This window comes from Orycteropus afer, unplaced genomic scaffold (assembly GCF_000298275.1).
Source record: "Orycteropus afer afer isolate SDZICR_OR568_19922 unplaced genomic scaffold, OryAfe1.0 scaffold00010, whole genome shotgun sequence".
NCBI lineage: Eukaryota > Metazoa > Chordata > Mammalia > Tubulidentata > Orycteropodidae > Orycteropus > Orycteropus afer.
Genome location: NW_006921597.1, coordinates 16,286,312 through 16,308,188, shown reverse-complemented (window position 1 = coordinate 16,308,188; position 21,877 = coordinate 16,286,312). Strand labels below are relative to the sequence as shown.

Genomic DNA, 21,877 nt, shown 5'->3' with positions numbered 1-21,877 from the left:
GAGGTGGAACAATGTTTTGTGTAGTATGTTATGCCAATTGAATTGATGTCCCTTGTGACTATGGTCCCAAGCACACAGGTTCAACTATTCACTCCCTCTGGGTAGCTGGCTATGGCCAAGAAGTGACTATAACCTTGTCCCTTGTCAGCTCTACTATACACCTGGGAATTCTTACAGAACATACAAATACACTTGTAGAAACATTGTCTATCAACCCTAACCATGGTCTTGGGTACACTCCCTGCGGCATAGACATACCTAATAGTTCAGCCTGTCCACTCATCTATCTACCCGTATATTCATGTTTGCCTTCACTGACAACGCAGTACTGTATGTAGCAGCCAAGAGAAAGCCTCACGTTCTCAAGGAGGAAATACACCTAGCCTAAGAAACACTGTCACCACTTAACAAAATGAAGATACAAATAGAAGAACAGGAGCTGAACATGCAAAGGAGTTTGGGTTTTTAGTGCCCTCCCTACTCCCTGGCTTTGGACAGGTTTTCTTTGCTGTGATTATTCCCCATGAATCATCATCCATAGAAAGTGACGGAGACAATAGAGAGTGAATAATGAATTCCCCAAATGGTCTTTTGTGTCTCTGCCTGGAGGGTTTTGGAAATAACTTGCATTTTAATTTTCTGACTTAGAATCATTGAATTTTAGGGCTGAAAGAGACCTTAGAGATAATCAGGACATTGTGGCTTCATGGAAAGACTGAAAGTTAAGATGTGTGGGTCTAGACCTCCACACTGTCACTAATAATAGACATAGCTATCATTTATTGAAGGCTTTCCTTGTGCCAGGCACTGTGATAGGGCAACTCTAATGGAAGGAACTAGATTCCTTTATGAACACTTGCTCAAGTGAGGTGGGGAGAAAAGATGGGTCACCTAGGGAAGGGAGGTCTCACTGGGTGTGGTTCTGCTATTAGCAATCTGGGTAACCTACAGCAAGTCACTTAACATTTCTATACTACACTTTCCTGACTTGTACAGTCATAAGATTCTCATCTACTCTCCCCAGGCCCTCTGAGGTAGATGCTCTTATTACCTGCATTCTGCAGATAAGAAAGCAGAGACAGGGGACAGTAGCTGTCCTAGGGTCTTGCAGTAGTGAATGCTGGAACTGGCATGTGGACCTGGCTCTATCTGGCTCCAGAACCTAGCTTCTCTCAGTCACTCCACTGCCTCACTGAGTGGCTTTGCACATGCCATTTAACCTCCTTCATCTCAGTTTTCTCCTCTATGATCCTTAAAGTTTTAAACATTCTTAACAATCTGCATTTCCTGCCCAACCATATGATTGTACAAGTCAGGAAAGTATAGTGCAGAAATGTTAAATAGGCAGGTCATTCAGGTTGCTTACAGCAGAGGAATCCAACTTGTTGCCTTAGAGATCTGTTATGTGATTTCAGACAGATAGATTGGAGATGTGTTTGGGTGTGGTCAATAATGACACCAAAGATTGTTATAGGAGCCAATGATATTTGTCCATCTAAGTATCTTCTGTGCAGCCACCATCTGTCTGTCAGTGGAGGCTTGTGTGTTGCTGTGATGCTGAACAGGTGTCAGTGGAGCTTCCAGACTAAGACAGTGTAGGAAGAAAGGCCTACTCCCAGAAAGAACTACTTCTGAAAAAAACAGTCAATGAAAACTCTATGGATCACATAGTTCAATCCTGTTGTGCATGAGATTGCCATGAATCTGGGCCAGACTTAATGGCAGCTAGCAATAACAACAAGTACCTCCTACCTATCTGTCTCTCTGCTTTTTGTCTGCCACTTTTTGGGCAGAAGTGGTGATCCAAACACATAGAGTAACTATGGGAAGACTTGGTGGTTCCATGTCCTGTGTGATACATACATGATCATCCCTGGTGATGTTTCCTATTGTTTGTCCTCATTAAACAAAGTGTACCACCTCATGCCAGCTCTCTAACTCAACTTCTTTCATAATTCTGCTTCTCTCTCTCCCTCTTCCAAGTCCTTTGCTCCCTTAGTACTAATATCTGATCATTAACCAGTGCACAGACTGGGGTCTGAGGTGTGTGCTTTGGGAGGAGGCAGAGTCCAACAGGATCCCAGCTGTGCTCTGATGATCAGTATCTACCACCTTGACCAGCATCCCCATCCCAGTATCCCACCCTACTGAAAAAGGGATTGGAAAAGGGTGGAGGTGTCAATAAACAAATCATTAGAGTGCATCTGAAGTGAGAACAAGGGCATCCCGGGTGAGGCATGACTATATTCACAATGGCACTGTGCATCCATAAGTGAGTATGTGTGTGTGCTCAGCTCGTACACTCTGAAATGAGCTCTCACCCACTGGTGAGTGGAAAATTAGCTTTGGCAGGTGAGGAACTGGGTGACAGGTGAGGGAGCCAGCAGGGTATCGGTGGTGGTGTACTATTACCATTTGCTGGTATTACTAACAATAACTCTTTGCTCCTCCCTCCCTGAATTGTAATTATCAAATGTGGAAGTGACTTGGAAGGGCTTGGAGGGGTGGGAGAGTGATATGAAGACAACTGGAATGGCCTCGTGACCTTTAGAAGCTAACTGTGTGCCTTGTACGTGGGCTTCATAAAGCAAGTTGAGAACTAGACATTTTCCTGATGGCCCATGTGTAAAACTGTGTGCTTTCCATTTCTCTGGTGGGTGGAAGAAGAGATGGAGCTCCAGGGACTAAATCCTGGGAAAATCTGCCATATGGCGTAATGTTGGCAGCAGTGTGCATCAGGTCTGGATGGTGGAAGACCTGGGTTCTTGGACTAGATCTGCTGCCTGCTCTGCCTGACTCTAGATCAGCGCTGTAATCTCTCCATGCCTCAGTTCCTCTAACTATAAAGTGGGGCAAATCATCCCTCTGCTACTTGCCTGTTGTGAAGGTAAACTATGCAAAGGCCCTCTGAAATGTTGCAAGCATTGTTGCAAATGTGAGGCCTGACAGCCAGAGGGATTTGCCAAGCCTACAGCGAGGCAGCAGGCTGCCTCTGTGTGAGTTTCCACAGCCTGTGCACAGATAAGGACTTCAGCATCTCACCTCCATAAATCTCATCTCCTATCTATAGGAGAGAGGAAATAAGTAGAGAACAGGCTACCTTCTGATCTTCTTACCACCTCCCTGGGCCTCCCCACCCCCACCTGAGGTGATGATTTCACAGCCCTCGAGAATCTGCTCTGGACCTGTCAGTTTAATTTAACAAGGTTTCAGGAGAGGTTTGATTTAATCAAACCCGTTGCTGTATCCACCCTGCTCAGAGGTCCCTTGGTGTCACCACCGAGGCTCAGATTAGACAGTGACAATCATTTCTTCTCCCCTGGCTGTTGTCCCCCCTCCCTTTGTGCCCCTCAAGGGAACAAGGAGGCAGACCAATCTCCTGGGCCCTAAGAATAGCTGCAGGAGGATCAAAGCAGGGAGACAGGCTCAGGCCTGAGAAAGCCCCTCTGCTCGCCTTACATGGCCTTGTTTAAGGCTGAGCAACAGCCCGCGAGGTGGGGGGTGGGGAGGGTAGGAAAGACTCAAGGCTTCCTGAGGACAAAGCTGTGCTATCATTGATGGTCCCTGGATATAAAACCAATCTATTGTGCGGAAGCTGGGGTGGAGGGTGGGCTGAGGGATGAAGTAGCTGCATGCTCTGTACACAAAAGACAAGTGTTTATTTCCAGGTTTTCAGCCTGGAATCTAAGGTCTCTGGAGCTGGGAAACAACAAAAAAGGTGAGGTTTCATCCATCAGGGTTTCTGCGGCTCTGTCCTAGGCATGAGAATAGCAGGGACAGGAGGAGCTGCCACCTGAACCAGGCAGGGGTTTGAGGGAGACTGTGGGAGCATGGGCTAACTATGGCATGTGTGTATATGTGTAACTAACTGAGGCATGTGCGTGTAACATGAGATGACATGTATGTTATATATGTGTAAACTGACATGTATAACTGACATGTATGTGTGTGTATGTGCATGAGTGCATGTGTGCATGACTGGAATGTGTGCAGATGTGTGTGTGTGTGTGTGTTGTGTATATGAATGTCAGTGGCTGGAGGGAAAGGTAGGTCTCTTGGTGCAGAAATGTGAGGGTTCAGAGAGTTTGGAATTCCAGAACAAATCTCTCTTCTTGACATTTAACTCTTTCTTTTTCTCTCTTTCCAGGAAGTAGGTGCTTTGCACCCTGAGCTCTCTTGAGTAACTCACAGAAGAGAGACAAAGCCCTCTTGAAAAGGAGCCCTCACTTGGGTAACGAGGATCCTTGTTCCTTTTGCTCATTTGTGTCACATTCTTCCACTGAGCTGGGCAACTGACAGGTGCACCCCTCCCCAGGCCCCTTTCAGAGCCCCCTCCTGCCATTTGTCTCTCACTGATATCCAGCAGACACCACCATCCACAGGAGCTGAATATGATTAGCAGAAACCCATCCTGACAGCTCCAAAGAGAATCCCTTAAATGCATATTCTATTGAGTGCATCTCATTGCTGCTGACAGCCGCTTTATCAATTAAATTCCACATTCCTAGTCTTCAGAGACGCCATGAACCTCCCTACCTAATAAATCATGGGCCCCCAGTTATTGTTAAATGTCCCATCAGTCTCTAATAAACTCCCTGCCAAAAGGGGCAGGTTATTTATTATGCTGCCCGGACAAGAATGAATTGGGCCCGTTCTCACAAGGAGAAGAGCAAATGTGCTGCCTTTCTCCCTAAAGGCTGAGACCGTGGTGTTAAATCAGGCAATTAATCAACATGGGCCCTGGGCAGAGAAGAGTCTGGTCTGGAGAGTGAGGAAGGGATGGCCTGGGGAGTTTTTTCGTAAAGGGAGCCAGGCAAATCCCAATGGCAGAGGTGGCTGTGGAGAGGGCAGAGTCTCAGGCCATTGCTACTTCTCCCTGGCTAATTTCTGCCTGTAAAAGTACTAGAGATAGGCAATGGAGCACATGTCCAAATGGTTATTCTCCATGTTGGGGAGTAGCCAACTAGGATTGAATGGGTCATAAAACCATAAATTTTACCCAGAAGGCCAGATATTTTACTTGATAAACTTGTGTAGCTTAAATTTATTGATAGTGCTGGTCTATTGAGCAGATGAACTGAAGGCTATAGAAGAAAAAGATAACCGTGTCTGGGGAAGGGAGCTAGGAGACACATCCTTAATCATAGTTTGCTGGATAAGCAGCGTACAGGGAGCACTGGTACTCAGAAAGCAGTGTACCAGCTCCTAAAAGAGCCAGGAGTTGTTGTTATATGTAAAAGATTGCAGATAGTGGGCTTCGCAGTTAAATCAGTCGCCGCTGAGTCAGTTCTGACTCATGGTGACCCCATGAATGTCAAATAGAACTGTGCTCCACAGAGTTTTCAATAGGTGACTTTTTGGAAATAGACCACCAGGTGTTTTTTTTTTTTTTCTCTGAATTGTGATTTGGGTGAAAGATTACAGAGCAAATCTGTTTTCCATTCAACAGTTCATACACATTTTGTTTTACAACATGGATTACAATCCTCATAATGTAACAGCTCTCTTGTCATTTCCTCCCTGTGGTTACTTTCCCCTGAGCCCTTCTTTCCTATGCACTCCTACTCTCTGAGCTATCTCCCTATGCAAATGCTGCCCTTCTGATTTCCTGTAGTTGATTGTTCTAAGGGCTATGCCTACCTGGTATACATGTTCACCTTGTAGGCCTGTCTCTTGTTTGGCTGGAAGCCACAGACGTGAGTTCAATTGCAGGCCTGAAGAGTGATTAAGGGTCATAATCTTGGAGGTTTCACTAGTCTCTATCAGACCAATAAGCTTTTTTTTTTTTTTTTTTTTTTTAAATGCTTTTGAGTTTTGTTCCACATTTTTCTCCCACTCTATCCAGGATATATTTTGATCCCTTTCTGAGAGATTGACAGTGGTAGTGAGGCACCATCTAGTTCCTCTGGTGCCAGGGTCATGTAGACTGAGGTTTAAATGGTCCACTAGTCCCTTGGACTAATTGTTACTATGAGTCTTTGATGTTCTCATTCTTTTTATGCTAAACAAGGTGTAGGCCTTTTATTAAAGGCAACTCTGGGTTGGGCTTGAACCTCCAACCTTTCAGTTAACAAACAAGCATGTTAACCATTTGTAGCACCCAGGGCCTCAGACCTTGTAGTTACCTGCCTCAAATTAGATCACCAATTTATGTTATTCTCTATGTGTGTAAGTTAAAATCCAAACTCCTGAGCCTTGTTAATCAAGCCCCAATCTACATTTCCAACCATATTTCTCTTTACTGTTACATAACACTACCCATCCCACCTTGGGAGAACATAACATACTCATTATGTATTCCTTCTGGCAGCAGACAAGATCTTCCATAATGTGGGACCAAAATATCTCTGCAGCCTCGTTTCCTGGTAATTGCTGCCACATCTAACTCCGTTCACATTAAAAGCTGTACTTTCCCTAAATGATGGATTTTTCGTGCTTCCATGCCTCTGCACAAACTGTTCCCTATGTACCAGAATGTCATTCTAAGACCAATCTGCCTGGTGAGTTCTCTCCTTCCATCCCCACTGCCTGATGGCCTCTTTACCCAACCTTCAAGACCAGCTCAGACAATTGGCCCCACTGCGTCATTCACTGGACTTGAGCTGTTTCCTGGTGTTGCTATCTTGGGTGGAGGCAAGGATGTAGGGAAGAAAGCTATTGCTCTCCCAAGACCAAAAGCTGTCTTCTCCAACTTCTGAGAAGTTCTCACTTTCTCCCACACTTGGAGAAACTAAAGCTCTGAAAAATGCCAGTACTGCATATGATCTTACACTGGTTGGTGCTACTTGCATAATTCATGCTTGCTCATTTTCTTAGCTAGATTGTCAACTTTTCTAAGGACAGGGGATAGAAAGAGCCTAGACTTTGCTGTTAGATAGACCTGAATTCCAGTCTCATTTCTTAGCTCTGTGACCTTGAGCCAATTACTTATTCTTGCCTTGAAGGTGGCATCTTGTTCAACATCTGACACATAGAAGGCATTTAGGTTAAAATCCAGACACTGTATAAACTGGCCTAAAGCTCACCTCTACTGCCTCATCATAGCTCATTCTCCCATTTACATTCTAAGCTCTTTTAGTCCCCTCAATGTGCTATGATCTTCCTCATCTCTCAAAAACAAACAAAACAAAAAAAACAAACTCTAGACATCCACTTTTCCCTTCTCTGTCATAAAGCTAGGAGTAGTCCCTGGGTGGTGCGGAAAGGTAAGTGTACATCCGGTAATTGAAAGGCCGGCAGTTCAAACCCACTCAGGGGTGCCTCGGAGGAAAGGCCTGGTGGTCTGCTCCCAAAAGATCACAGCCTTGAAAACCCTATGCAGCACTTCTGCTCTATACACATGTGTTCATCCTGAGTTGGAATCAGCTTCACAGCAACTGCTTTTTTTTTTTTAATTGTAATTTGGGTGAAAGTTTACAGAGCAAATTCACCTTCCATACAGCAGCCCACATACACTTTGTCTCATGATATTGACTGCAATTTCCCACAATGCAACAGCTCCCCTCCCACTTCCTTCCCATAGTTACTTCTTCCCTGTGTCCCTCCCTCCATGCACTCCTGCCCCCTGAGCTGTCTCCCTGTGCATACACAGGTCCTTCTATTCTCCCATGATCGTTCTCTCCAAGGAGTGTATCTACTTAATGTAAATGTTCACCTCATATGCCTATCTTTTGTTTGGCTGAAAGCCACAGGTGTGGGTTCAATTTCAGACCTGAAGGGCCGCTAGGGGCCATAGTCTCAGTGGTTCCATCAGGCTCTATCAGACCAGCAAACCTGGTGGGTCCCCCTCCTTTTTTTTTTTTTTTCCAAATGATTTTGAGTTTTGTTCCACATTGTTCTGCTTCTGTATCCAGGATCTCCTCCATAGATGCCCCTCCGAGTGGTTGACAGTGGTAGCCAGGCACCATCTAGTTCTTCTGGTCTCATAGTCATATAGGCTGAGGATCGCATGGTGTACCAGTGTACCAGTTGCTCGGACTAATTGTTTCCATCAATCTTTGGTTTTCTTCATTCTTCTTTGCTCTGGACAAGGAGAGATCCTTTATTGCATCTAGATGGCCGCTTGCAAGCTTTTAAGATCCCAGTCGCTACTCACCAAAGTAGGAGGTGGAACAATGTTTTATGTAGTATGTTATGCCAATTGAGCTTGATGTCCCCTGTGACTATGTTCCCAAGCCCACAGGTCCAACTACTTGCTCCCTCTGGGTAGCTGGCTGTGACCAAGAAGTGACTACAACCTTCTCCCTTGTCAGCTCTACTATATACCTGGGAATTCTTACAGAACATACAAATACACTTGTAGAAACATTGTCTGCCAACCCTATACATGGTCCTGGGCACACTCCCCCCTGCACAGACATACCTAATAGTTCAGCCTATCCACCCATCTATCTACCTATATCTATCAATGTTTGCCTTCACTCACAATGCAGTACCATATGTACAAAAGAGTTTATCTTTGTTGTCTGTACCTCCCATGCACCTCTCTATGTCTTCCTCTTCCTCTTCCACCATGTTGATCACTCACATTTGGTACATTGCCCTTCTCTTCACCCAAATCAATACTTGTTTCTACTTACCTAACAGTATTCCCTCCCCTCCCCTCCCACCCTTGGTAACTAACAAAGAAAATTTCCTTCTATATATAAACCTTTCCTTTTTACAAAAAAGACTAATATAATATTTATCCTTCTGTGATTTGACTTATTTCACTCTGCATAATGTCCTCCAAGTTCATCCATGTTATGTGATGTTTTGCAGGTTCTGTGTTATTCTTTAGTTTTGCGTAAGTGTTCCATTTTATGTATGTACCATAGTTTGGCTATCCATTTTTCAGTTGATGGACACCTAGGTTGTTTCCATCTTTTGGCTATTGTAAATAGTGCTGCAATGAACGTGGGTGTGCATATATCTGTTCTTGTCCTCGCTCTCACTTCTTTAGGATATATACCTAGTAATGGAATGGCTGGGTCAAATAGTATTTCTAATTCCAACTTTTTAAGGAATCACCATACTGCTTTCCACAGTGGTTGTAACATTTTACTGTTTCACCAGCAGTGTATGAGAGTCCTAATCTTTCCCTATCCTCACCAGCATTTGTTATGTTCTGTCTTGTTGAACTTGACAGAAACTTTTTTTTTTTTTTGTCATAAGGGTGACTCCTGTTTACTCTTCATGTCTTACTTTGGCTCTCACCAATACTGGGAAGATGTGGCAGAGACAGCTAGCTGCCTCCAATGTCCTTTCCCTTCTTGTATCATAATAGAACTCCCTCTTCTCCATAGTTGGGCATGGACTGCCCGAACAAATGACTACACTTCCCAGATGTCCTTGCCAGTAAATATGACTCTGTGGCTAAGTTCTGGGAAAGAGATGCCAAGTAGGAGTATAGCAGCTTTTCAGTACCTTCCTTAGAAGACTTCTGGCGTGAATACTCCATGCTTTCTACTTTGACCTTCTCTTCTTCCTGATGACTAGAATGCAGACGTGATGATTGGAGCTATGACAATCATTTGGGACTAAAACAGTAGAAGCGTAGGTCCTGGGAACTTTGTGAACAGACCTGCTATATCAATCCTATCTTAAGATCTCTCCACAAGGGCAAAATAAAATTCTATCTTAGTCAAGCCACTGTAATTTTGAGGTGTTATTTTCTAATCCTGATGGCCAAGCCTTTCTTGGTTCCCATTTGCTTAGGTGGCCCTCTTCAACTTCAGTGGCCCCCTGCACTTTACTGTGAATGTGACCACCTATTTGTGAGCATCTTTCTCCTTGATGGCAAAGGCTCTGTTTATTTTGCTCATTTTTGTATCTCCAGCATTTGGATGATTCACAGTAGGTATTCAGAAGATTTTTGTTGACAGCATGAATAAAGTGATGTTTGTGCATTGAATGCACATAACAATTGCCTACCTTTTGTTGCTTTCAGGGTCATGTGAGAGAAAGTCACTTTCAAACCATAGTTTCCTTTCCTTTTTTCTACATGTCTCCACTGATGTTCACACCCAGGGTGACCGCCTGATACCCACTATATGCATTGTTTCCCTTCTCCCTGGGCTCAGAAGCCTCCAATGCAAAATGACTGGAAATGCTCAGCATTCATTCTGAATTCAAGTCTCACTCTTACCTCTTCCATTCACAGGGATCTCTCCCTCCATTAGTCTCCATTGACTTGAAGGAAAGAGGAAGCTCTCAGATTTACAAGGTAAGAGGATCTCTGAGTAGAAGAACAGCACAAAGGTGCTGAGATACTATGAGCCATGAGCTTTAAGAAGTTGATGTAGCTTGGTCTGTTTGGAGGAGGTAGGTGGGCTTTCAGGCCTGAGAAGAGGCTGGGTCCAATTGTGACTTTATCCTGTGGGTGCTAAGAGGCAGACAAAGTCCACCCTAGTGTTTGACTTCCATATGTTTTTGTCTTACACCTTTCCTACTTATTAAATGATCTCTTACCTTTGTGTTTTATCTCTATAGCACTGAAAATTATGGTCAACAATATTATTATTCTTTTTAACTATTGAGAGATTTTTTAAAATTGATTTGTGTTTTTAGCCATAGCAATAAAATGTATTCCCAATAACATTGCTGCAATATTTTTGTCTATAGAACATCATAAACAACAAATGCAACTGTAGAATGCCTACAAAACTATAAATGTTCTTTCCTGGAAAAGTAGTCTTTCTGTTTCTCTTGGGATGAGAACTAGGTTCTTTGACAGTGATTGGTTTGAGTTCTGTAGAACCACTGCTGTGCACTTGGGGACCCAGCAAGAGATATTTGAGCAAGAAACTGTCAGCCATTCAACATTTATTAGGTCCACCAGGTGCCTGGTACTGGGCTGGAGAGAGGTTGGGGTGACAATATTCCTATCATTGAGAAGCTCATAATTTAGGGGGATGGGCAAGCATGTAAACAAGTAAACACAATATGCTAAGAGCTGGACAAGAATTATTTAGTGTGAGGTGGGAGCATAGGGTGGGAAATAAATAAGGTTGTCAAAAGGAGCAAGATCCGAAGCTGGTCCAAAACAACCAAAGTTATCTATTTAAGAAAGATCATTCCAGCAGCTAGGATAGAGAAAGAGATTCTAGCAGGGAGACCAATCAAGAGGTTATTGCAATAGTTCAGGATAGTGAAGGGTGCTAAAACAGGGCAGGTGCTATGGGAAGGAATGGATGAAATATTTGGAGGCAAAATCACCTGAACTCAGTGTATTGTTAGAAAGGGGGGAAGGATAGTAGAAGATGTGACTTGGGGGATTAATTAGGTAGATAAAAAGAGATGGAAGTACAAAGTGGAAGCCTGGGGGCTTTAATGCACCCCCATCATCAGTCCCCCTTCTTTCATATGGACAGCTGACATTTTCTCAAGGTTTTGCAAATTTCTGAGCAAACATCTAAGTAGGACTCCCTTCCAATGGGATTACTAGGCCAATGCCTCACATTGTTTGGAATCTGGAATCACTACTGTGTGAAGGAGGTGGGGGTTAAGGGCTAGGATTATGATTTGAGGACACAGGAATAGATTGATGTTGGGTGCAGAATAGCTTTAGGTTTGGAATCGTAAGGTTTGTTTTCAGAAAATATTTAAGTTTTGGATTGTGACTAAGTCTTTGTTATAAGTGCTCATTCATTCAATAAATATTGAGTACCTACCACGTGTCAGATTCTGTTTTTCCTACTAGGGGTAGAGCAGAAAACCAAAAAAGGTTCCTGTTCTCATGAAGTACGGGAGACATACAATACAGGCATAAACATATAACATCAGGTAGTGATAAGTGCTATGAAGAAAAATAAAGCAGAACAAGGGACTATAATGATGGGAAAGGCAGGGATGAGGTGCTGTTTTAGGGACTTCAGGAAAGACTTCTTTGAAAGGTGATATTTGAGTTGTTGTTGTTGTTGTTATTTGCCGTGGAGTCAAACCCGACTCATAGCGACCCCTCCTTGGGTTTCCGAGGCAGTATCACTACGGAAGTAGGATTGCCCAACCTTCCTTCCCAGGAGTGGCTGGCGGGTTTGAACCGCCAGTCTTCTGGTTAGCAGTCAAGTGCCTTAGGCACTATGCTACCAGAGGTATTTCAGTAGAGACCTAAAATAAGAAAAAGTCATAAAGACTGCTAGTTGCAAACCCATGAAATGATGGAGCAAGGCATACAAGACACCGCGAGGTATTAGACATCTTAGGCAGAAATGATGAGGCAGATGAATGAAAATGTAAGTTTAGAGTAAAGAGAGAGATTTGAGGTTTGGGAGTTGTCAGTGTCAACTCAATATTCAATTCCAGTTCTTAGTTCACCATGTGCCAGGTACTGTGCCAGGGCCTGGGGACCAAGGGATGAAAAAAGCTGTTCTGCAGAGACTTGTAACATACAACATGATAAAAATCCTTAGTCTTGTTCTACTCCAAGCGCTCTCTGCAAACACAAGAGACAGCGCGTTGAGGAGAGGGCTCCAGAAGAGGTGATGGCGGAGTGGGATTCAGGCTGACGGAACAGAGAGCCAAGGTTCAGAGGCGGGGAAGTGTGACGCACCCCGAGCATCACAAAGAGAGGGTTTGTACGGTGGCGACGCCCGGGCTGGGCTGGGCGGACCTAACCGGAAGACTGCCGGGAGGCGGGGCAGTGCCCCCACCGTGAGCACGCGGCGCCCTCTGCAGGCCAGAGGCTGAGACATACCGGTAGTCTCATCTTTCCCCTTTTCTTATTTCCCGCCTTCCTCAGCCCACAGTTTTTCTGAGGTTGTCCCAGAGTCTTTCCAGCTTCCGGCTTCCGTCCCTCCATCCCTCCACTTCTCTCGTAGGCCAGGCGGGTCAACATCGTCACGGGAAGACTGCCAATAAAGTTTTCTCTTTTCTCGCCCTCAAGCTCGCCATTTCGTCTCAAGTACCGCGAGATCCGGCGGCGCGTGTACCATGGCGGCGACGGTTGATGTCCCCGCGGCCTTAGCGACCGTGGAGACAGCTATACCGGGAGAGCCTATGACCACCTCTGTCCCGGCTCCGGAGCCGGTCCCCGGGCCGGCGCGCAGCCTGCGGACGGCTCACGACATTGGCGGCTCGCGGACCCGCACGGGGGACGTGTTACTGGCCAAGCCGGCGGATTTCGAGTCGCTACTGTTGTCGCGGCCGGTGCTGGAGGGCCTGCGGGCGGCCGGCTTCGAGCGGCCCTCACCGGTGCAGCTCAAGGCCATCCCGCTGGGGCGCTGCGGCCTTGGTGAGGGGGGGCTCTGAGAAAGCCAGATGGGACAGCGGAATAGGGGGCCCGCGGCGTGGACTGGGAGGGAGCCCCTGGTCGGCCGCTGTGCCTAGGACAAGGCGCTGAATGCCTTGGAGCCTCTGTTTCCTCTTTTGTAAAACAAAGGGCGTAGTTTTGGATTTGAAGATAGTTAATCCTTTTCAGTACTGGTAAGTGATTATAAGCTTGAGAAGGTAAATGGTAGAGGTTCAGAGACCTGGCGTGGTTCTGGAATGGCCTCGTGCGTTTTTGAGGGTAAACTGAAAATGCAGATGCCAACTAGGTGATCTCTGGACACCGTTTCTAGTTCTCAGATTCCATGTAGGCATCTAAGCATCTTCACTTAGTACTCGCTAGTGACAATTTTTTTTTCCCCCTATTCTCAGATTTAATTGTTCAAGCTAAGTCTGGCACTGGGAAAACCTGTGTATTCTCCACCATTGCTTTGGACTCTCTTGTTCTTGAAAACTTAAGTACACAGGTGAGTTTAGCTCAGAGGACTCAGGTGTGAATGATTGAGTTAAACCATATGTAAATTATGAAAGTAAAGGAGACATTAAGGCTGTTGAGTGGTAGTGGTATGGATGGTTACCATAGATACATAATCGGTCTTTGAAATCTGGAATTTTACATTATTACCACATCATAAATACAGTAAGCCTACCATGTGTGTCAGTTTTGTTGTGACTTGAGACTACAGACAAGGATTCATTATTCTTTTTCTTGCTGAGGCATAACTTAGCTTTTGATTTGATTTATGCTGATGTACTCTGGCTGTTATTGCTGGTAATTCCAGGTGGTTTTTAAAGATGTGTGAATGTATCATATTGAATTCCCATCTTCTAGGTTTTCTTGGAATAGTTCTAAGACTGCTTTACCCAAATTAGCAGGAGATTTGGGCTTGGGGAAGTCATTTCTTCAACAAAGATTTGTTGAGTCAATATTGTGTAGAAACAGTATGCCAGGCACTATCAGATAGGATCCTCATCGTCTTAGTTTGTAACTCAAGAGTTAGGACAGACTTTATTTCATGTTCTCAGTTATTTATATCTGATGATAATGATCCTTTAATACTGTTGTTTTTAACCAGGAATACTCATCCGTCACCTGGGAAGGTTTTTGAGTCCTACCTTATATCCACTGAATCCTGGTCGATGCTAGTCATAGGAAATCCTTTATTACCAAGGACCTGGGCTTTTCTGTTTCTGGATTAAGATCTATTTGAGCTTTTGGCTTCTAACTATGAGCACTCTGGCAGCAGGTTAAGTGCTAAAAGTGTGAATAAGTTCCATAAATAAAATAGTTTTTTTAAATTTAAGATTTTTGTAATGTGAACGTTATATACACATTACATTTTTTTTTGTATCTAAGTTATGCATGTTCATTTTTAAAAATTTGGAAAATTTAGAAAAATCAAGGAGAAGTAGTACCAGGAAAAAATATATAATCTTAACCTGTCCAGAGAGAAACAGCTGTTAACAGTTTTGGCATATTTTCTCCTAGTCCTTTTTTTTTCCCCAAGTGTTTTTTGCTTCTCATAGTTGAGAACACATAGTTCCACCTTCCTTTCTGCAATAGTTATATGGGAAAGCTCTTACTCTGGTTTATAAAGCCTTTCATGATCTAACTCCTGGAGCTAGATCTCTGACCTCTTCAACTTCCTTCCCAGTGCTGTCCAGCCACGTGGCCTCATTATTTTACAAACACATCAAGATCGATAACTTGTTCTTGAAAACATTTGGCCCAGGTGTCATACAGACAGGTTTACTTTACGCTTTACATTCATGACTCTGCTCAGATGTTAACTCCTGAGAGGGGCCTTCCTTGAGCACCCCATTAAAATGACTACTTTTCTTTTGTCATTTCTTTCTCCTTATGTTGTTAGGTTTTTCTTCATAGTGTTTAGTACCTGCCATTATTTATATATGTTTTTGCTTTATGCTAGAATGAAAGTACCATGAAATCAAGGATTTTATGTTGTTAACTGTGATTTCCTAGCAGCTAATATGTTGCCTGACCTCCCTAGGTAGTACGAATGTTTTGTGCTTGATTGCTAATATAAAGGTTGAGAGGTTGAACCCACCCAGTGGCACTGCAGAACAAAGGCTTGGTGATCTGCCTCTGGAAAGATTGCAGCCAAGAAAACCTTATGGAGCAGTTTTACTCTGTAACACATGAATCACCATCTGTTGGAATTGACTCAATGGCAATGAGTTTCATTTTTTTTTTTGCTTTATAAGTTGCCTAGCACTTAATTCTCATGTAATATTTGCTGAGTGGATATGTGAATGAATGAATGAATGGAATCTTTTCCTTTGTCAATAAAAACTCTGTCATCATTTTAAATGGTTGCATAATGAATAGTTCATGATATAATGAATGTGCCAATCACATGTATTTATTCTTCTGGCTTATTTAAGTTATTTTTATGTTTTTTTTAGATTCTGATTTTGGCGCCCACAAGAGAAATTGCTGTTCAGATCCATTCTGTTATTACAGCCATTGGAATCAAAATGGAAGGCTTAGAGTGTCATGTCTTTATTGGAGGGACTCCATTATCGCAAGACAAAACCAGACTTAAAAAGTGTCACATTGCTGTTGGATCTCCTGGTGAGATATCAATGCTTGTTGCTAGCTGGGGCTTTTAAGGAACTGAACACTTCTAATATAACAGTAATGATATTGGAGTCCTGGATAACTGTGATCATTATTTGAGATTAGAATTAAAGAGCATTAGCAAGTGAGTTATAGACACATGGCTGATTACCAACGGAATTTATGAAATCTTCTCTTTATGGGTATTTAAGAATGTAAGGGATAGGCTTCTGAGGAGAGGAGGGATGAGATGACTTGCAGGAAGTCCTTTTAAGCCAAGGATTCAGATTATCCTTTGGCTTCTTTGTTAATCATTTGGCTACATATTACTAATCAGAATCAGAAACTAGTATTTAGTATCTTAGTATTTTTTTTATCAGTATACTGTTACTTTTCCATACGTATTGGTGATGAAATGAGAGGGAGAAATAATGGATTGAGATAAGATCAGAACTCAGGATTTCAAATTTGTGTGTAAATGCATAATGAGATTTGGTTTAGAATATCCAGCAGTGCAATCTGAGTAGATTAATGGCCTTGCCAGAGATTTACACCAATTTAATGCATCATACATATTTCCATGTGTATTTTTGTGGAATTTAGGCAGAATTAAACAGCTGCTAGAACTTGACTACCTGAACCCAGCCAGTATACGTCTTTTTATTCTTGATGAAGCAGACAAGCTTTTAGAAGAAGGCAGCTTCCAGGAGCAAATAAAGTAAGAAAAATAAGTAACTATTAAAATGGTACTCCAAAGTATCTATCTTGAGCTTTTCCATGTGATTGATTACTCTTTGATTAATTTCAGTAGTGTTTGTTTTTCTTCTGTTTACCAGTTGGATTTATTCTTCTTTGCCTGCCAGTAAGCAGATGTTGGCAGTATCAGCTACTTACCCTGAGTGTTTGGCTAATGCTTTGACAAAATACATGAGAGATCCCACTTTTGTAAGACTAAATGCCAATGATCCAAGTCTCATAGGTATGTACAGATTTTTGGAAATTTACATTATTGGTTTGTTGCTCATGGTATTCTGAGCTTTCCCTTGCCCAGTTGCCTATTGCTGTTTTCATATTTGCTATTAAGATAATACGGTATGACTTGTCTTTGTTTTAACTGAAGACTTTTGATTTTGTAGGTTTGAAGCAGTATTACAGAGTTGTTACTTCATACCCTTTGGCCCATAAGATTTTTGAGGAAAAAGTTCAACATTTACAGGAACTGTTCAGCAGAATTCCATTTAATCAAGCCTTAGTCTTTTCTAATTTGCACAGTAGGTAATGCATCTTTAAAAGGTCATCTGGGTAATTTGTGAAATGAAAAGTTAGGCATGGGCTTGTAATTGTTTATAAAATTTTAACCCTTTCTTTTTCTCATAGAGCACAACATTTGGCTGATATCCTTTCTTCGAAAGGCTTTCCTGCTGAGTGCATTTCAGGTAAGCTCTTAGTTTAATCTTGGTTTAATATCCTGACTTAAAGCCTCCAGAAAGTCAGGAGGAAGATATACTGCTTTATGAGTTACTTCATGAGTTTTACTGAGACTTCAGAGTAAACGAAATTTCAGGTTTATTTTTGTTGGAATTTGTTGTTGGGTGGCATCAAGTTGAATCATAGTGACCCCATATGACAGACTAGAATGGCCCCATAGGATTTCCAAGGCTGTAAATCTTTATGGAAGCAGACTGCCCCATCTTTGTCCCACGGAGCAGCTGGTGAGTTCAAACCACTGACCTCTTGGTTAGCAGTGGAATGCCTTAACTGCAGCACTACCAGGACTCCTTATATAGATATGACTATATTTGTATAATATTTATAGTTTAGTTTTTAAGAAATAATTGAGTATATAGTAAAAAACTAGAAAACTGATGTTTCTAACTGGAGTTTAGTATCCACGAAGAATTTAATAATTTTATAAAACAAAAAATTTGTTGTTGGTTTAAGAGAAATGTGTTTTGCTTCTTTATGTAATCGATGTTAAGACAGTTAACTGTTTTAAGGTCTTGTGGAAAGTAAAAAGAAAATCAGTTCTTGCCATAAAGCCAAATTAACACTGCTGCCAAATAGGTGTGATCTTGAACCCTGGTAGTGCAGTGGTTAAGTGCTTGGCTACTACCTGAAAGATCGGCAGTTTGAATCCACCTGCCACTCTGTGGGAGAAAGATGTGACAGTCTGCTTCCATAAAGATTTACAGGCTTAGAAACCCTACGAGGCAGTTCTACCCTGTCCTTTAGGGTGGCTGTGACTGAGAATCAACTCAATGGTAGTGGATTTGGTTTTTGAATAGGAATGAAAAACTTAAAGGAATTTTTGATCAGTGAGAACTTTTTAGAGGGTTTTTGTTTTGATTTTGGTGTTTCAACTTAATTTTTACCTGATAGCTTGAGCTTGAACTTGTTAAGTCATGGTATATAGTGAAATACTGAGGAGACTTTTTTTTTTAAAAATTGTGATTTGGCTGAAAATTTATAGAGCAATTTCATTTTCCATACAACACTTCATATACATTTTGTCTCATGACATTGATTGCAGTCCCCGTAATGTAATATCTCTCTTGCCACTTCCTCCTTGTGGTTACTTTGTCCCTATGTCCTTTCCTATGGATTCCTGCTCGCTGAGCTATCACCCTGTGCAAATACTACCCTTCTGATCTCCCATGGTTGGGTGATCTAATGAATTACCCGGTATAAATGTTCATCTTATATGCCTGTCTATTGTTTGGTTGGAAGCCACGAAAGTGAGTTCAATTTCAGGCCCGAAGGGTGACTGGGGGCCATAGTCTCAGGGGTTTCACCAGTCTCTATCAGACCAGTAAAACAGGTTTTTTTTTTTTAATGGTATTGAATTTTGTTTCACATTTTTCTCACACTCTATCCAGGATCTCCTATACTGATCTCTATCTGAGTGGTTGACAGTGGTAGTTGGGCACCATCTAGTTCTTCTGGTTTCAGGGTCATGTAGGCTGAGGTTTACATGGTCCACTAGTCTCTTGGACTAATTGTTTCCGTGCATCTTTGGTATTTTCTTTATTCTTCTTTGCTCTGGACGAGGAAAGACCCATTGTCAGATCTACATGGCTGCTTGCAAGCTTTTAAGGCCTCAATCACTACTTAACCAAAGTTATGTAGAACAATGTTTTTGTGTAGTATGTTATGCCAGTTGAGCATGATGTCTGGGGAAAGTTTTTTAAAAAAATTTTTATTCTGATTTGGGTGAAAGATTACAGAGCAAATTCACTTTCTATACAGCAACTCACATACTCTTTGTCTCATGGCATTGACTGCGATTTCCCACAAAGCAACAATCCTCCACCACTTCCTCCCCATAGTTACCTCTTCCCTATGTCCTTCCCTCCCATGCATTCCTGCCCCCAGAGCAGCCTCGCTGTGCATACACAGCCCTTTTATTCTCTCATGATTGATCTCTCCAAGGAATGTGTCTACTTAATGTAAATGTTCAGCGCATGTGCCTGTCTGTTACTTGGCTGGAAGCCACATGAGTGAGTTCAATTCCAGACCAGAAGGACAGCTAGGGGCTGTAGTTTCAAGGGTTTTATACCAGGCTCTATCAGACCAGCAAACCTGGTCCTTCTTTTTTTTTTTTTTTTTATGATTTTGAGTTTTGTTCCACATTGTTTTCCGACTCTATCCAGGATCTCCTACATAGATCCCCCTCCAAGTGGTTGACAGTGGTAGCCGAGCACCATCTAGTTCTTCTCGTCTCGTAGTCATATAAGCTGTGGATTGCATGGTGTACCAGTCCTTGGACTAATTTTTTCTAAGAGTCTGGTTTTCTTCATTCTACTTTACTCTGGATGAGGAAAGACCCATTGTTGCATCTAGATGGCCGCTTGCAGACTTTCAAGGTCCCAGTCGCTACTTGTCAAAGTAGGATGTGGAACAATGTTTTTGTGTAGTATGTATGCCAGTTGAGCTTAATGTCCCCTGAGACTATGGTCCTGAGCCCACAAGTCCAATTATTTGCTCCCTCTGGGTTAGCTGGCTATGGCTATAACTACAATCTTGTCCCTTGTCAATTCTACTATATACATGGGAATTCTTACAGAACATACAGATACACTTGTAAAAACATTGTCTGCCAACCCTGTACATGGTCATGGGCACACTCCCCCCTATATACCTAATAATTCAGCATGTCTATTCATCTGTCCTCTCATGTATCAGTGTTTGCCTTCACTGACAATGCAGTACTATATGTGCAAAAGTGTTCATCTTTGTTGTCTGTACCTTCCATGCACCTCTCTATGTCTTCCTCTTCCTCAGTGCCACCATGTCGATCATTCACATTTGGTACATTGTCCTTCTCTTCCCCCAAATCAATACTTGTCTCTACCTATTTAACAGTGTTCTCTCTCCTTCCACCCCTGGTAACCAACAAAGAAAATTTCCTTCCATATATAAACCTGCCTTGATTTATTACCATGACAGACTAATAAAATATTTGTCCTTCTGTGATTGACTTTCATTCAGCATAATGTCCTTCAAGTTCATCCATGTTATGTTTTGCTGATTGTACGGTATTCTTCAGGGTTGCGTAGTATTCCATTGTGTGTATGTACCATAGTTTGGTTATCCATTCTTCTGCTGATGGGCACCTAGATTGTTTCCATCTTTTTGCTGTTGTAAATAGTGCTGTGATGAACATGGGTGTGCATATATCTGTTCTTGTCCTGGCTCTCACTTCTTTAGGATATATACCTAGTAATGGAGTTGTGGGTCAAATGGTTTTCTAAGTCTAGCTTTTTAAGGAATCACCATAGTGCTTTCCACTGTGGTTGTATCATTTTACAGTTTTACCAGCGGTGTATGAGAGTCCCAATCTCTGTATTCTTGCCAGCATTTATTATTTTCTGTCTTGTTGAACTTTGCTACTAGTACTGGGGCCAGATGGTATCTCATTGTTGTTTTGATTTGCATTTTTCTAATGGCTCATGATCATGAGCATTTCTTGGTATATTTGTTGGCTGCCTGAATATCCTCTGGTGAAGTGTCTATTCATGTCTTCTGTCCATTTTTTATTTGGATTATTTGTCTTTTTGTTGTTGAGGTGTTGGAGTTTTCTATAAATTCTAGAGCTAAGTCCCTTGTCAGATATATCATTGCTGAATATTTTTTCCCAATCTGTAGGTTCTCTTTTTACTCTTTTGGAGAAGTGTTTGGAAACACATAACATTTTAATTTTAGAAGGTCCCATTCATCTAGTTTCTCTTCTGCTGTTTGTGCATTTTGGGTTATGCTTGATAGTCTATTTATGCCATATATGAGGACCCCTAAATTTGCCCCTAGTTTTTCCTTGAGACTGTATAGTTTGGGTTTCACATTTAAGTCTTTGATCCATCTGCCATTAGTTTTTGTGTATGGTGTGAAGTACAGATCTTGTTTCATTTTTGTGCAAATGGATATCCAGTTTTGCCAGCTCCATTTATTAAACAGACATTCTCTTCCCCATTAAATGGATTTCAGCCCTTTGTTAAATATCTACTGACCATAGGTCAGTGGATCTGTTTCTGGGTTCTCAATTGTATTCCATTGGTCTATATTATCTGTCATTGTACCAGTACCAGGTAGTTTTGACTACTCTGGCTATATAGTAGGTTTTGAGATCCAAGTATGTGACCTTCTTTGTTCTTCTTCAGTAATGCTTTGCTTATCTGAGATTTCTTTCCTTTCCATATAAAGTTGTTGTTTTGTTGTTGTTATTTGCCATTGAGTCGGCCCCGACTCATAGCGACCCCTCCTTGGGTTTCCGAAGCAGTATCACTATGGAAGTAGGATTGCCCAACCTTCCTTCCGAGTTCTGTAGTGATACTGCCTTGGAAATCACTACTCTGTAGTGAAATTCCTCGGAGGGGTCGCTATGAATCAGGTCCGACTCGACGGCACATAAGAACAACAACAATAACAGTGGTGTAGTGCTTGAAGCATTGGGCTGCTAATGAAAAGGCCAGCGGTTTGAACCCGCCAGCTGCTCCTGGGGAGAGAGATGAAGCAGTCTGCTTCCATAAAGACTGACAGCCTTGGAAACCCTATGGG

General features: G+C 42.4%; 2 protein-coding genes across 2 annotated transcripts in view; one reads left to right on the top strand and one right to left on the bottom strand.

Moving 5' to 3' along the window:
* INKA2 (inka box actin regulator 2) overlaps positions 1–12,814 on the bottom strand; it is a 39,268-nt gene extending 26,454 nt beyond the window's left edge. The window contains exon 1 of the mRNA XM_042782078.1: positions 12,674–12,814. Coding sequence (XP_042638012.1) covers positions 12,674–12,814 — 141 coding nt within the window. The remainder of the gene's footprint in view (positions 1–12,673) is intronic.
* Positions 12,815–12,909: 95 nt separating this feature from the next.
* Positions 12,910–21,877, top strand: part of DDX20 (DEAD-box helicase 20) — a 19,665-nt gene continuing 10,697 nt past the window's right edge. The window contains exons 1-7 of the mRNA XM_007949224.2: positions 12,910–13,210; positions 13,618–13,712; positions 15,673–15,841; positions 16,430–16,544; positions 16,663–16,805; positions 16,963–17,101; positions 17,204–17,262. Of these exons, the coding sequence (XP_007947415.1) occupies positions 12,910–13,210; positions 13,618–13,712; positions 15,673–15,841; positions 16,430–16,544; positions 16,663–16,805; positions 16,963–17,101; positions 17,204–17,262 (1,021 nt within the window). The remainder of the gene's footprint in view (positions 13,211–13,617; positions 13,713–15,672; positions 15,842–16,429; positions 16,545–16,662; positions 16,806–16,962; positions 17,102–17,203; positions 17,263–21,877) is intronic.